At 45.5% G+C, this 15,208-nt stretch overlaps 1 protein-coding gene across 1 annotated transcript in view; it reads left to right on the forward strand.

Annotated features, from left to right (window-relative positions):
• smg1 (SMG1 nonsense mediated mRNA decay associated PI3K related kinase) overlaps window positions 1-15,208 on the forward strand; it is a 44,838-nt gene that overhangs the window by 15,722 nt on the left and 13,908 nt on the right. The window contains exons 15-42 of the mRNA XM_056400986.1: window positions 189-350; window positions 482-600; window positions 740-827; window positions 1,092-1,193; window positions 1,532-1,672; window positions 2,247-2,473; window positions 2,858-3,057; window positions 3,226-3,387; window positions 3,982-4,139; window positions 4,279-4,412; window positions 4,760-5,071; window positions 5,233-5,374; window positions 5,685-5,835; window positions 6,126-6,246; window positions 6,701-6,946; window positions 7,365-7,516; window positions 7,813-7,948; window positions 8,785-8,929; window positions 9,115-9,253; window positions 9,892-10,110; window positions 10,183-10,363; window positions 11,003-11,164; window positions 11,438-11,655; window positions 13,202-13,356; window positions 13,644-13,866; window positions 13,962-14,208; window positions 14,565-14,794; window positions 14,942-15,187. Of these exons, the coding sequence (XP_056256961.1) occupies window positions 189-350; window positions 482-600; window positions 740-827; window positions 1,092-1,193; window positions 1,532-1,672; window positions 2,247-2,473; window positions 2,858-3,057; window positions 3,226-3,387; window positions 3,982-4,139; window positions 4,279-4,412; window positions 4,760-5,071; window positions 5,233-5,374; window positions 5,685-5,835; window positions 6,126-6,246; window positions 6,701-6,946; window positions 7,365-7,516; window positions 7,813-7,948; window positions 8,785-8,929; window positions 9,115-9,253; window positions 9,892-10,110; window positions 10,183-10,363; window positions 11,003-11,164; window positions 11,438-11,655; window positions 13,202-13,356; window positions 13,644-13,866; window positions 13,962-14,208; window positions 14,565-14,794; window positions 14,942-15,187 (4,918 nt within the window). The remainder of the gene's footprint in view (window positions 1-188; window positions 351-481; window positions 601-739; window positions 828-1,091; window positions 1,194-1,531; window positions 1,673-2,246; window positions 2,474-2,857; window positions 3,058-3,225; window positions 3,388-3,981; window positions 4,140-4,278; window positions 4,413-4,759; window positions 5,072-5,232; window positions 5,375-5,684; window positions 5,836-6,125; window positions 6,247-6,700; window positions 6,947-7,364; window positions 7,517-7,812; window positions 7,949-8,784; window positions 8,930-9,114; window positions 9,254-9,891; window positions 10,111-10,182; window positions 10,364-11,002; window positions 11,165-11,437; window positions 11,656-13,201; window positions 13,357-13,643; window positions 13,867-13,961; window positions 14,209-14,564; window positions 14,795-14,941; window positions 15,188-15,208) is intronic.

Genomic DNA, 15,208 nt, shown 5'->3' on the forward strand with positions numbered 1-15,208 from the left:
TACTGTTGCAACCCGTCCTCATAGCACTCTTTGTGGTGGCTTCAGAAATACTCTTCTTCTATGTTTTATATGTGCTCCCTGAGGAAGGAAAAAAGCAGACTGTTTCCTGTATGATGACACGATGAAGCTGTCCTTCTCTGTGGTCACTCCTCTCAACTGGTCTTGGTGTGTCTTCTGTTTTTGTCCAGACACGATCACTTCATCTCATCCAGCCTGTCATCATCTTCTCCCTCCCTTTTTGACGGCGCTGTCATCAGTACGGTGACCACGGCAACTAAGAAACATTTCAGCACACTGCTAAGCCTTTTGGGAGGTCTGCTGGTGAAGGAGCACCTCTACCCCGAGGCCAGGTTCTTTCTCTCTCTCTCTCTCTCTCTCTTTGACACATGATTTCATTTAGGTTTTTCTAACTATAAACTACATTTTAGCGAGACACAAGAGATGGTGGATACAGTTACTGACATTGTTGTGCTGGTGTTAGGAGGCTGCTGCTAACATGGGCTCAGGAAATCTCTGTGCTGATGAAGAAGTCCGACACTTACAGCCCTCTCTTCTCCCTGCCCTCCTTCAACAAGTTCTGCAGAGGCCTGCTGGCTAACGGTAGCCCCAACATGTCCACCACATCAAACAAAGAACTGTTCACTTTGTGTTTTCCACAGATTGACATGTCATTTTCAAATGTCTTACTTTTTCATCAGTTTTGTGCTCAGTGTTTCTCTCCTTTTGTTTCTCTACACAGCTCTAAATGAAGACCAGGGTATCTGTCTTCAGACCTGCCACAGTTTACAGGTCCTGTCTTCATCTCTGTCCACTGAGCTGCTGCAGAGGTGAACGTCACACACACACACACACACACACACACACACACACACACACACCACACACACACACACACACACACACACACACACACACAGACACCAGCTGGAACTGCTTTCAGAAAATGTTTAAAATTTCATCTGTAAATGAATCGTGTGTGTGTGTGTGTGTGTGTGTGTGTGTGTGTGTGTGTGTGTGTGTGTGTGTGTGTGTGTGTGTGTGTGTGTGTGTGTGTGTGTGTGTGTGTGTGTGTGTGTGTGTGTGTCCATTAGGTGCGTGGATGTGTGCAGAGTGCAGCTGGTCCACTCAGCAGTGAGGGTCAGGCAGGCCTACGGCAAGCTGCTCAGGACAATCCCCCTTGATGTGGCTTTGAGGTAAGACCTAGTGTGCCTTCATCTGTTCTGCACATACCAAATCGGTTTGACATCTCGTCTCAGACCAGTTTCTCACCCCAGTGAATGGGAAACCGGTCTCAGACCTTTGGACTTCACTGTATAATGTTTAAAATTTTTAACTAATACAAATCAAGTCTATTGAGTTGAAAGTAAATGAAGGAAGTTCTGATGGGAGGCTGTTTCCTAGTTTTTTTTACTCTAATCTCTCAGGTTCTGACTCTAGAATCCTGTTTTAACAGCATAGATGTCAGTAGATTCATTCACAGGCTCAGGTGTTCACCTTATTAATGAGGTGTGTGATTTTTGTCTGTCCACAGTAACCACAGCCACCCTGAAATGAGGGAGATCTCACTGGCCATCCGCCACCACATGAGCCGAGCACCAAGCAGCACCTTCCACCCCCAGGACTTCAGCGACCTCATCAGCTTCATCTTATATGGCGTCCTGCACCGTGGAGGGTACGTGATTTCAGATTGTAGACCAACTCTCTGACAGGGCCGTTCTTCTACAGTCCCCAGTTCAGAGACAGATACAGCAGGAACCAGACTGTATCAGACCTTGTGAACTCAGTGAACTTCAAACAATAATAGTGGGGTCTGTTCAATTTTCCATATGTGAGAGTATTTTTTTTTTTTTTCTTTTTCATCATTTTCTTTTTTCTCAAAACAAAGACCTCTTCCTGCTGCCTTTTCTCACCTGTTAGTGAGCAGTTAGACTGTATGAGCGTTACACACACACAGGTTCACTGTGGGGAGAAGATGGAGGGTATTTGCAACATACACCATTATAGTTTTTTCCCTATAACCAAATCATGACATTTTTAATGAGGGCAGGGTGCAGCAGCTGTTTCTGAACATGTCAGTCGTGGATTCTCATTAGTCCCTCTGCAGATGAATGACCTTCTCCATGTGTGTGTACTATAGCGGAATGTTATCATGCTGTCAGTTTGTACCACTCTGTGTGCGCCATGATGACTGCTTGTCAGGTGTCACCGTCATGAGACTCTCTAAGCTTCATGTTTCTGTGCTACAGGAAGGACCCCTGGCTGGAACGTCTGTACTACAGCTGCCAGCGGCTCGAGAAGCGGGACGTCCGAGGAGGTGCGGACGGCAGCAGGCCGGGTGTGGTGCCACGGGCGCTGTTGAAAACTGAGGTGGTTCTGTGGCAGTGGGCAGTGTGGGAGGCTGCGCAGTTCACTGTGCTGTCCAAACTCCGAACACCGCTGGGCCGTGCTCAGGACACCTTCCAGACCATCGAAGGTAAAGGGACAAGGTCCAGTCTTTGTTCAGTGACAGGAATTTCCTTTGGTTTTCAAGGATTTTTCACCCTGCACTACAGGGTTTTGTGAAGTAAAAACATGTGGCATGCTTTGTGTGTGGTCCATAGTTTTCTATATTAGGATCCAGAATTTATTTGCTGTGGTAAATCCAGAATGGTCATTTATTAAAGTAGAAATAAAATAAAAATATCTGATCTAATAAAAATATAATCTGAAAAGAAGAGAGATAGATGGGGAATCAAATGGAGCAAAGGGTCCTGGTTGGCCACAAACCAGGGCTTCATGGTCATCACTTTAACCTCTTGGGCACGGGTGCCCCCCCCCCACCCCCTTCTCTTATTTTTCCTCTGTATCTGTGTTTCAGGTATGATCCGGAGTCTGGCTGCCCACAGTCTGAACCCAGAGCAGGATGTTGGAGCATGGGCTGGTGCTGGAGGTGATGGGGATGGTCACCACTCCAATCAGCTCCGCCTCGCTCTGCTGCTTCAGTACCTGGAGAACCTGGAGAAGCTCATGTACAACGCCTATGAGGGCTGTGCCAACGCACTGACTGCCCCACCGAAGGTGAGCAAATAAAAGCTCCAGAGCCCATTGCTGGTTGAAGGTTTCAGAGTTTAAAGTTATGACAGTCAATGGCTGTTATGGGTTCAGAATAGAAACCACATCCTGTCAGTAATAGTCTTTGGCCTGTGTATAAATAATATGATGAATCCCTCCTTTTCTGTGTCTCAGGGCATCAGAACATTCTTCTACACAAACCGCCAGACGTGCCAAGACTGGCTGACGAGGATTCGCCTGGCACTGATGAGGGTGGGTCTTCTGTCTGGCCAACCAGCAGTGACCATTCGTCACGGCTTCGACCTGCTCACAGAGATTAAGAACAGCAGCACCCAGGTCAGTACAAATACACTGTTGCATGAGAGTCTTAAGGTGAACATCAGGGCTGGGTTTCAAAAATGATTCTCTGATTCAGATTGATCTTCATTTGAATGATCCAAAATCGATTCATAAAATGTCGATCAGTTGTCCATCATCTTTTAATATATGCTTTTTCCAGTCTGTGGTCTTTGCCTATGGATGTGTGAAGCTTTAGCTCTGTTAGTCTTGAGTGTCCAGATCCGGCCACACTAGGGACAAAAAACATGGTGGTGATACAAAATCTGCAAAAAACGTCCAAACTGAAACAAACCCCACTGGAAAAGGCAATTCTCCAAGTGCCCAAAAAATAACTTTCTACTCAATTCTGTCACAACTTTCATATACAAGGATATGCATCTATACAGTGTTGTTTAACACTGGCCTCTAAACTACAACCAAACTATGTTTTACTGCCACAAACATTTCAGAGCACAGACATTTTGAAGGCAGAGGGCACTGTCTCTGACTTCTATATGTAACTTGTTATGTCAGCATTTATAATATACCTGTATGTGTTTATTTGATAGTATGTTGCTGTAGATGAATAGTGTATTTGTGTGTGCTCATCAGGGTCCTCTGGAGCTGGAGGTTCCTCTGACGCTGCTGGTGGAGGCCCTCTGTGAGCTGCGCTGTCCTGAGGCCATCCAGGGCCTGGCGGCCTGGAGCCTCACCACCACCGGCAGGAGTCTGGGCTGGCTGTCGTCAGTCGCCCTGCAGGCTGAAGGACGGTAAGCAACACCACCTCAACCATACATCCTGAACACTCAGCTAAATCCTCCACAGCCACATGTCTGTGGCTCATTTATTTGCCTGTCGTCCACGAAATAGTAAGTGTGTATCTGTGTGTTTGTGTGTGTGTGTGTGTAGGTTTGAGAAGGCGGCTCTGGAGTATCAGGATCAGCTGTCTGCGGTTACAGGGATGGACTGCAGCATCAAAAGCTCTGAATGCTGTCTGCTCAAACTCTCCAGCAACATGAACAGCCCAAAGCACACCAGCAACGGTAACCAATTTCAATTCATTCACACCTACTGCCACAAAATAAAATTAGTTTGCACTTAAATCCTTTTGTCTAAAGTGCAAGTGATTAGCTCTGTGTGCAGCTGAGAAGTGATGATATCCATCATGAATATCTACGAAGCAGTCATGTAATCTCTGTATTAATAAGTAATGTGTAATATCTGTTTCATATCGGTTGATTCATAGACAACTAAAGACTTAAAAGAAGCTATTTGCAAGTTTTGCTATTGCTAGCTAACTTTAGACACACACACACACAGTGTGTAATGCACCGCAGCATCAGAGGACTCCTGCTCAAAGTGCTTTTCTGGGGGGATTTCTTTTGCAAAGGTGACAGCAGGAAGACTGTGCTGCTGAAGTCCAGTGAGTGCTCTCCTGAGGTGGTCAACTTCCTGGCCAACAAAGCATGTCAGTGTTACGTGGCACTCTGTGATTGGGCCTCAGTGAAGGAGTGGCAAGCGACCGTCCACGCCCTCAAACAGAACTCCACCAGTCCAGTCAGCATCAGCCTGAGGACGGATTTCAACTACATCCAGGCTCTGAGCCGCTTTGAAGATGGAGATCTGGCAGAGTGTGGGGCTCAGCTGGAGCTGCTGCCCGGAGAGGACTACAGCTCACTGTCCAGCAGCAAGGACAAGCTCGGTAACTGACTGGAAAACCTTTAAAAAAAATATATATATATATATATGTGTTTCCTGAGACTCAGATGGTTTGAAATGAAGAATAAACCTGTTAAAGTTTTGATTTAATAAAGATAATGTCAGAATTCCATTTTGTTAAAAGGTTTAAAAACTCTCTGTCAGATCTAAAGAGGCTTCTGCCCTCCATGAGTCCCGATCCAACTGAGCTGCAAAGAGCCATCGAGGTGCAGCTCCTTCGAAGCGCTGTTAGCGCCATGACGAAAGCCAATCAGCAGCAGGAGCAGAGGACCACAGCCAATCCAGAGTGAGTATAGCTCTTGAGGTATACTGGAAACAGAAACCACTATTGGGGCCTAAAGGGTTCAGGAATCCAGGTTAGTTATGGATTGGATTATGATCAAATAGAATTTGTTTATTTGATGTGTTTTTTTTTTGTTTGTTTTTTTTTTACTGGAGAAGCTGTCAACGTTCACGAGCATTCCTCCTCACTGAAACTAGAAATATTTTATTATTGGACTAAATACTGGTCTGAACAGTGTTGTTTTTTTAGTTCAGTTCCATTCAATCATCAGAGTTGAGCCTCTTTCAGTAAACCCTGTACTGTGATGTTGTAGTACGTTGGTGCGCTGCCTGAAACAGACTGGACGGATCTGCCTGGGTCCTCTTCGCCTGTCCACCCTCACTCTGTCTGATGCCCTGCCCACCCTTCCCACCCTGCAGCTCCACTGCACTGCCACCCTGGAGAATACACTCACTGGACAAGAAGTACGTACACCCACAATGTCCATTTGACTGTATGCAGTCTGAATGAAATGCATTTACAATGAGAAGGTTTGTGCAGTTGTAGTTGTGTACTGGTTCAGACAATTTTAAATTATGAAAAAGAGCACAACCAAAGATACTAACAAGTTCATGTACTGTGCTGCTTAAACAGAGGCCGTGTTAACCTAAAGTAAACGGATCCAAACACAGCAGCACAGTAAACATCTCAACTGTTGAGACCAAAGAAAAGCTGGAAGTTTAATACCTCCCTGTGTTGTGTGTGTTGTTTGCAGGATTGTGTGATTCCACTGTCCAGTGAGGCTCTGAGCTCTTGTAAGCAGCAGGACATCCAGCCTTTCCTCCAGGCTCTCAGATACACCATGTTCCAGAGACAGCTCCTCCACAAGCTCAAAGGTAGATATCAGTGAGAGGAGAACGGGCGCTGGCAGAACTGATGGCCACATTCAGGACAGCTGTTTTGTGTTGATCAAATTTCAGTTGTGTTCTTGCTGTTTTGGCAGTTTGCACTGATTGTGTTGAAATAAAATCTCAAAGTTAATGGACATAGAAATAATACCTCCTGTGTGACCCTTAAGACTTGTTTTCACATGGCACACCACAGGAAAAGACATCAGTAATAATGTTGACCATGTATAAATACAGATAAGGGAGTTATAATACATCTATTTGTTTGCACCTGATGTATTGTAAGCCTCCTGTTGGTTCACCAATGGAAAGCTAAAGTAGCTGAAAGCAATCAGTAAACAGTAAAACAAGGCTGAGATCTGAAGTGGACCAGGCCCATAGAATAACCCTGTAATTTGTCCACGTGAAGCTCTGAGATTTCTTCTTCTCCCTTCTTGTCCAGGCTACTCTTCCTCTGTAGACGGCCACCTGGTGGAGCTTTGTCTGACCGCTGTCAAATTTGCCCGGAAAAAAGGCAACATTGCCCTTGCATCGCGCCTGCTCAGCCAGTGCAATGACGGGACACAAGAGGAGAAGCAGCAGGACGAGCTGAGCCCGTCCTTCAGGTGTATCACTCTGGAGGGAACTCTGGGAGAAAAGTGGGGACCAGAGCTGCAGATAGAAAAGGCAAAAGTGCTGAGAACTGCAGGTAAGGAACAGAAGACATTCAAAAACTGTGCACTGACATTGTGGGGATAGAATGCTTATTTGGCTACAACAAAGCTGGTAGTTTCCATTACATATATCCAGAGCAGATTTAGCATACAGCCACAAGAACAACAGTTCTCACCACAATGTTGTGTAAGATTCAAATGAGCTCAGAATGAGCGTCAGGACCCAGCACACAGAACCTGATGACACAGAACAGTGGCAGAAACATTTTTGACCTTTTGAGGAGGCACACGGGTCACAAAGTGTCAGCCAACAAAGACATAAAGGCTGATCTCAGCTGACACGTTAATTACCAGGTGACCATTTGCTCAGCTGTCAGAACCATCTGCAGTGTGATGACGATGTTGCTCAGGACACCGTCCTCAGATTCCTCTAAACCATGTCTCTGTCCACAGGCCAGTCCATGACAGCCATGGAGATGCTGAGCAGAGCTGCTCTGTCCTACTGCCACGTGGGGAAGAATGAAGGAGCCGCCTGCCGCTCACTGCTGACGCTGTGTAAATGGCTGCTGGCTGACTGGAAGGACATGACCCCTCAGCTCAAACAGGCATGCTCACCCATCAGTACAGCTCGACTTTACTTTGGTCTGAATTCAGTGTTTAGAAATGTCAGCCAGACATGTACACGATGTCACAGAGGCCTTTTTGTGCTCAGAGGAATTCTGTTTGTTTTTAAAAGTTAAAAAAAAAAAAAGAAAAGAAATGAACACACTGATCTTTAGCTGTCAGACATTAAAACGACTTTCCTTGTTGTAACATTGCCCCCATTTATACTTCCACCAAGTGCACACTTGGTGTAATCAAAGAAAAAATTAACTGGTGGACTGGTGATGTTGCTGTGTAGGTGGTGAAGAAGTCAGGAACAGTAAACTCGTCCAACGCTGTGGGCAACATGTCACCTCTGAGCCGGAATATCGCTGCTCTGCTGGAGCTGCCCCTCGAGGACCAAGGCATCCCGCACATCATCGCTGAGACATCAGGTAACCTTTCTACAGTACAGGCACACAAATAGAGACACGTCCCGATATGTCCGTATTAGAGGAGGGTGAACAAATCGATTTACATGAGAATTGGAATTCTTATCTTTTGTGATTCTGATTCATCTATTTTTGTAATAATGTAAGTTTAAGCAGAAGTTAACCACAAGGCTCAGGACGTGGACAGGGACGGTGTACAGTGCAGACTACAACTACAGTCTCTCTTGTAGTTCATCTGCAAAAAGCACATGAACATGAGCCTGCTCGCTGCTTACTGTGGTCACCTATATCTGGAGCTGCAGGCAGCAGCTGATATGTCTATGAGTAAACTGGACAAATCTGTCAAATTAGCAGATATCTTTAACAAATATACTCATAATCCATAAAACCACTGATGGTATAATTGAATATAAACGAAATGACAGTGTCAAATATGAAAAAAAACATAAAATTACCTGCTAACTCTTTGATGTATCACAGGCCTAGTCTTTCTCCTGTACACGGTTGGGCTGCAATGGTAGGAAGTGTCGACATAGAATCTACGTCAATCGCATCATGCTGTAGCCGTCCCTTCAACCATCGCTGCTTTAAGTCCTTAATGTAGTTGACTTTAATACCTTGAAAAAATACCTTGAAAGAAACGCTGCAGAGTCTCACACCTTTCTCATTGGATTCCATCGCGACACAAGATTCAGAATTGTATCATGAGAGTGCCAGAGATTCCCACGCCTAGTCCATATGCATTCATAAAAATCTAAACTGTAGAGACATTTAGGGATGTATTTTCAATCTGAAGCTGTAGTGGTTGTTTGATTGTTGTTTTAATCTTCCCTGTGCAGTGAGTGTGGGCGTCGGAGAGCCAGACTTCGTGCTGGGTCAACTCTACCAGCTCTCCACCAGCCTGGCTCCAGAGGTAGCCAAGTCCTGGGCAGCTCTGGCCAGTTGGGCTTACCGCTGGGGCAGGAAGGTGGTGGATAATGCCAGGTTAGTGGCTTTAATGTGTAGAGGAAACACTGCTGTTGTTTGTTGTTGTCAGAGAGGTACTGATTTAACTCCATGGTAACATTTGATGCCATAAGTGGGTAAGCATGGTATTGGACTACTTTTTATTTTTTTGTATTTCCTATAAACAGCATATTACAGCACACTTATTATTTTTCTCTCCTAAGCCAAGGGGAAGGATTGCCTCTTCTTCCTGGGGAAAAGAAGGAGATCGAGGAGCTGCTGCCAACAACCACCAGCGAAGAAGACAAGGACACCATCTTCAGCATTCTGGGACAGGCCATGTGTCGACCCACTGGCATACAGGTAGAGGATTGGTTTTTGTTTTTTTTTTGACACTTTATTTCTGGTTTTTATCTTAAAACAGATAAGGTATATAACATCACAACCACAGATCTCTATATCATTTTTAATACATTTACCATTGAACTTGATCTTTGACACCTCAAATATAAAGGACAAGAGACGCTGTTGAATGTTTCTTCTTCATCTAAGTTTATCATGTTCTCAATTTGTCTCAGCTGCTTTTTGTCTAAGGCTCAGTGGATTGGAGAAGAGACTGTAAATCTGTTTCTTCCAAGAACCATTAACATCATAAAATTATTATTATTGGGAGGATACTGCAAAAGTTTCACTCGGTTATTGTCTGCCGCAAATATTTTTCATCATGTTTTAGGAATGAAGGAACTCAGTTCTGGTTATAGTATTTCTGACCTTGTCCAGCTCCCTCCCAATTCAGACAACAGTAACTACACACTGACTTTAACTTGCTCATTCTAGTCATTGAGTGTGTAGACAAACAATAAACAAACATGGTCTGGTGGAGAAGGATCATTTAAACTTATTAAAGAGGTCACTGTTCTGTAGCAGACTTTCAGATGTTGGAACATCTTCCCCCTGTGCAGCACAGATTGTTCTGACTCTACTGTTCTGTTGTGTGTCAGGATGAAGACATGGCTCTACAGCAGGAAGACGATGAGGACGACATGGTAGACGTGATCTGGCGGCAGCTCACCGCTTCATGTCCCTGGCTGGGGGAGGCGGGCCAGGCCGTCACAGATGGTCTGATCCGGGTTTGGAGGCGGGTGGTGGACCGCATCTTCGGCCTCTACCGGGTCTCCTGCCAAGCCTACTTCACCTTCCTCAAGCTGAATGCAGGACAGGTGAGACTCGGAGCACCACTTTACCAACCTGAAGACTGAAGCAGTCAGCTGACTGTCTGTTGTGTGTTTTAGGTCCCTATAGATGAGGATGACCCTAAACTCCTGCTGTCCTGTCACAACAACAAACAGAGCAATGATGATGTGATCGTCATGGCAACCCTGCGTCTCCTCCGTCTGCTGGTGAAGCATGCCGGTGAACTGAGGGAGGGGCTTGAGCTGGGCCTAGCCTCAACCCCAACAGCACCCTGGAGGGGTATGTCACACTGCTAAAGAAGCAGGTTCATTCCCAGTGGGTTTCTCTTGATGTTGAGCGTTTAAGATTCAGAGTTTAAATTAAAACTCTCACACTCTTCATGCAGGGATTGACCAGGAGATTGTCTCTTTTGCATTTGTTACACTACTATTATCACTTTTCAATGCAACACAATGAATGCCTTTCCAGGAGAGACTGAAAATGTGTGTTGCTTTCCCCATATATATGAACGATTATCTTGTCTCCCGCCACTCTGTATTTTCACCCTGCTACCTATGAGCTCTCGACAGGGTCGCACAACACGTCATACAAACTAGTTCTCTTCCAACATAACCTGACTGTTGCCACTAATAATAACTTTTATTTATAGAGCACTTTTCAAAACAGAGTTACAAAGTGCTGTATAAACATAAAAACAAAGCAAAGCAATAAAAGACAGAAGAGAGGCAACGTGTCGATAAGCAAGGCAAGTATAACAGGGAGAAATTACAAATACGTATGTTAAAACAAGGAAATTTAAACTGGGGCCTGATCTCCTCGGGCAGGGCTTCCAAAGTCTGGGGGTTGTAACCACAGATGCACAGTCACCTTTTGTTTTCAGCTGACACTTTGGTGCTAAAAAAACTGTGTCTTTCTCAGGTATCATCCCCCAGCTGTTTTCCCGCCTCAACCATCCAGAGGCCTACATCCGGCAGAGCATTTGCAGCCTGCTGTGTCGAGTGGCCCAGGACTCCCCTCATCTCATCCTCTATCCAGCCATTGTGGGCTCACTCTCCCTGGGAGGGGAGGCTCAGAACGCAGGTATGTTTTCTTTTTTTATTCCTTAAGATGTCTGAAAGTCATCATCTGAAAGTCTTGGACACGTCTCATTTATTCCATTAGAAGTCATTTATTCTCATCATCTCTTCACTCAAACTTCAGTGGAATAGATAAACCTCTGGTAAAAACTACACACAATGTGGTTTTACATCGAAGTGAAAACATGAGTTTTGTGACCTTAATGAAAACGGAAATGATCGGTGATGCCAGTAAAAATGAAAATGCCTTGGATTTGATTGATTGATGTGTTGACAGGGAGCAAATTGCCATCAGCTCTGCCCACCTTCCTGGGCAGTATGCAGGGGGAGGGCCTGGGTGAAGAGGAGGAGGAGCAGCCAGAGAGCGGAGGACAGGAGGGAACTGCAGAGGAGCTGCCGACCTTCTGCTCCAGCCAAGACCAAGCCATGATGCAGGACTGTTACAGCAAGATTGTGGAGAAGCTGTCCTTAGCCAACCCCACCATGGTGCTTCAGGTACGAGGCTGCACACAGTCAGACTCCAACACTAATTTATCATGTCACAACCTCATCTGTCAAAAATGACACAGAGCAGAATAAAAGCACCACACAGTGAGTTCATGCTACTTGTTATATAGATAGTTTCTGGGAATGTTTCTGGGAATGTATTGTTGATAGTTTTTATTCCTCCACACCAGCGACAGTCAGAGCCGGAAGCATGTTGTATTCAGGTTGTCTGTCTGTCCGTCACATTCTTTTTGACACAATATGTCAGAAACACCGTGACAGACCTTATTCAGATTTGGCACAAACATTCACTTGGACCCAAAGATAAACTGATTAGATTTTGCTGGTCAAAGTTCAAGGTCACAGTTCTTCTGAACACAATATATCAGGAACACCCAGAGGGAATTTCATCACTTCTCTCACACTGTGACCTCACAAAACACGTTTTTGGCTGTGGCTTTGACACAGTTTAACCAAAATGTCTACAAGGATACAATTAGGTGATAACATTTTATATCCAAATGGTTAAAGGTCAATTTCACTGTGACATTTTAATCTTCTGTAAAAGCACTTCCGGCCATTATTCAACACTGTAACTCAGGAAGAGGAGACTGTGACCATGTTTCCTGCAACTTGGCTGGTTGGCGGAGGAAACAACCGGAGGTAGAAGGGTTTGTCAGTGTTTGACTGACAGCAGCTGGCAGGCTGTCACAGTGCAAGTGACAAAGTAAACAAACTTGTGCTGTAGCTACATATCGGGCACAGAACACGCTGTTAGTGTTACTGAAGAGTAAGAAGTGATGCGGCATCATGAAGTGACATTGGCAGGTAGCTTTACAGCTGTTTAATAGGCTTCATCTGAGCAGCAGTGTAGTTCAGAATCTGACATTAGCATGAGCGTTTTTGATTCGTTCACCAAATGAAGGTGCAGAATAACATGAGTTCAGGAGTTTGTAAGTTAGATAAAAGGGTGAGCAGCTGAATGTTAAAGTCTGTGGCTCTTTGATTTGCGGATCAGGTCAGTCTGGTTCAGTGTGACCATCTGTTATGTCTATTATACAACAACATTTGATTGGTTTTACTTTAATAAGGTTTACATTAGGGCTCTCACCTTTATTCAAAATTCAAACATTCGTTTGGATGTGTTTTTTTTTTTTTTTTTTTAAATGTTTATATTCAAACTGTAATGACCTGTTTGAATTCAGAATATATAGTCAGTTAGAATTTTGCCTTGTGTTCCAGCAGAGGGCGCTCTTAAAATTCACTCCCAGCTTGGTGTATTTCTGCCCTGACAGTTATCATTAGTTATAATCCATCTATGTAGAAGAAGTACTAGCTGATTATATAAAAAGGTAGAAGTTGCCCTGTCCTAATATACTAAAACTTAGAATGAGGAAGCTGTCAATCAAACAGTGTGTCTTCCCCGACACATTCTTGAGAAGAGGCCTAATCATCATAGAAAATAAATCATCTGTCGAGTGTACCACATAGGCTCTTTGATCAGACTCACACTGCAGTCTTTCCAAACTGCTAACCAGTCCTGTGTGCTGAGCAGGTGCAGCAGCTGGTGGGGGAGCTGCGCAGAGTCACCTTATTGTGGGACGAGCTGTGGCTGGGCGTGTTACAGCAGCAACACATGCATGTCCTACGCAGGATCCAACAGCTGGAGGATGAGGTCAAGAGGGTGCAGAACAACAACACACTGCGCAGGTGAGATTCACCTACTCTGTTTCTCTTTAAAAGCTGTTGCACATTCTGTTCAGAATGTAGACACCAAAAGTTACATGTCCACCAGCAGGTGACGCTACAATAATCAAGTGTATGTCATGTCAATCTCTCTGCATCTTTGCTCTGTTGGTCTTCTGCTCTTAAACTGCCAGATTTTCCCACCATTTTCAAAAAATGAGCCAAGTAGTCTGAGCCTGTGCATCGGATTCTCATGAAATGTGGACTCCATTATACTTACAGTTTGAGTGACACTCTTTCTTGTGCTGCAGGGATGAGAAGATTGCCATCATGCGTGAGAAGCACTCGGCTCTGATGCGTCCCGTGGTGTTTGCCCTGGATCACGTCTGTAGCATCACCGCAGCTCCAGCAGAGACACCACATGAGACCTGGTTCCAGCAGACCTACGGGGACGCCATCACAACTGCCCTGGAGCGCCTGAGAAACCCTGCCAACCCCGCCAACCCTGCCAGCAGCTGGCTCCCCTTCAAACAGGTGTGTGGTTGTATACATCTGTATGTGTGTTGATTCACTCAGGATTTCAGACAGAACCATTTGACCCAAATGGTGTTTGTGTGTGTGTGGTCCAGATCATGATGAGCCTGCAGCAGCGTGCTCAGAAGCGAGCCAGCTACCTGCTCCACCTGGATGAGATCAGTCCTCGCCTGGTGTCTATGACCACGACAGAGATGGCCCTGCCAGGAGAGGTGTCTGCGTCAGACGCCGTCACCATACAGAGCGTCGGCAACACCATCACCATCCTACCCACCAAGACCAAGCCCAAGAAGCTCTTCTTCCTGGGCTCAGATGGACGCAACTACCCTTACCTTTTTAAAGGTAGGAGAGCAGCTCACAGCAAAGAGCGTGGGAATTCATAAATGAGTGAATGAATTTTGTGTCCAACCTTTTCTATAACTCGCCATGATTCGGTGTGAGAATGTGTACTAAAAACTTCCAAACCTCTGACTCAATCCCAACACAGAAGGTCAGCTTTGGTGTGTGTTAGAGAGCTGTAGCATTCAATGGCATGAGATGTATTGTGACCAGTTGTGTATATAGCTCTGCCCCCCCCCCCCCCCATGCATCACACAGAAAGCAAGTTCTAAATTAAAATGAATTCAAATACATTTTTTCTCCCTGAATGTTTGACCTCTCGCCTGATTCAGTAGTGATCAAACTCTTGTCTCTCTCAGGTCTGGAGGATTTACATCTGGACGAGCGCATCATGCAGTTCTTGTCGATTGTCAACACCATGTTCACCAAGATCAACCAACAGGAGCAGCCTCACTTCCACGCCCGCCACTACTCCGTCACCCCCCTGGGAACCCGGTCAGGACTGATCCAGTGGGTGGACGGAGCCACGCCACTCTTTGGCCTCTATAAGCGCTGGCAGCAGAGGGAGGCTGTGCTGCAGGCTCAGAAGGTGACGTTCTCCTCTGTACGATGCTGCACTTTAAAGCGTCAAACAGGATATTTTCTGGCCACCTTTCCTGTTGCAACCCCACCATTGTAATTTAATGTTTTTTTTGTGAGAGTTAAATTTACTTTTTTGTTATTTTTTCCTGACCAGGCCCAGGATTCCTTCCAACAGCAGCCAGTGCCTCCAGTTCCCCGCCCCAGTGAGCTCTACTACAGCCGCATTGGACCAGCTCTGAAGGCGGTGGGGCTCAGTCTAGATGTGACGCGACGTGACTGGCCCCTCAGTGTCATGAAGGAGGTGCTGAAAGAGTTAATGGAGGCCACGCCCTCCAACCTGCTGGCCAAGGAGTTGTGGTGTTCCTGCACCACTCCCAGTGAGTGGTGGAGAGTCACTCAGGTAACCACGACGTTGTGGGAT

Source organism: Seriola aureovittata, chromosome 17 (assembly GCF_021018895.1).
Source record: "Seriola aureovittata isolate HTS-2021-v1 ecotype China chromosome 17, ASM2101889v1, whole genome shotgun sequence".
In the NCBI taxonomy this organism is placed as follows: Eukaryota; Metazoa; Chordata; class Actinopteri; order Carangiformes; family Carangidae; genus Seriola; species Seriola aureovittata.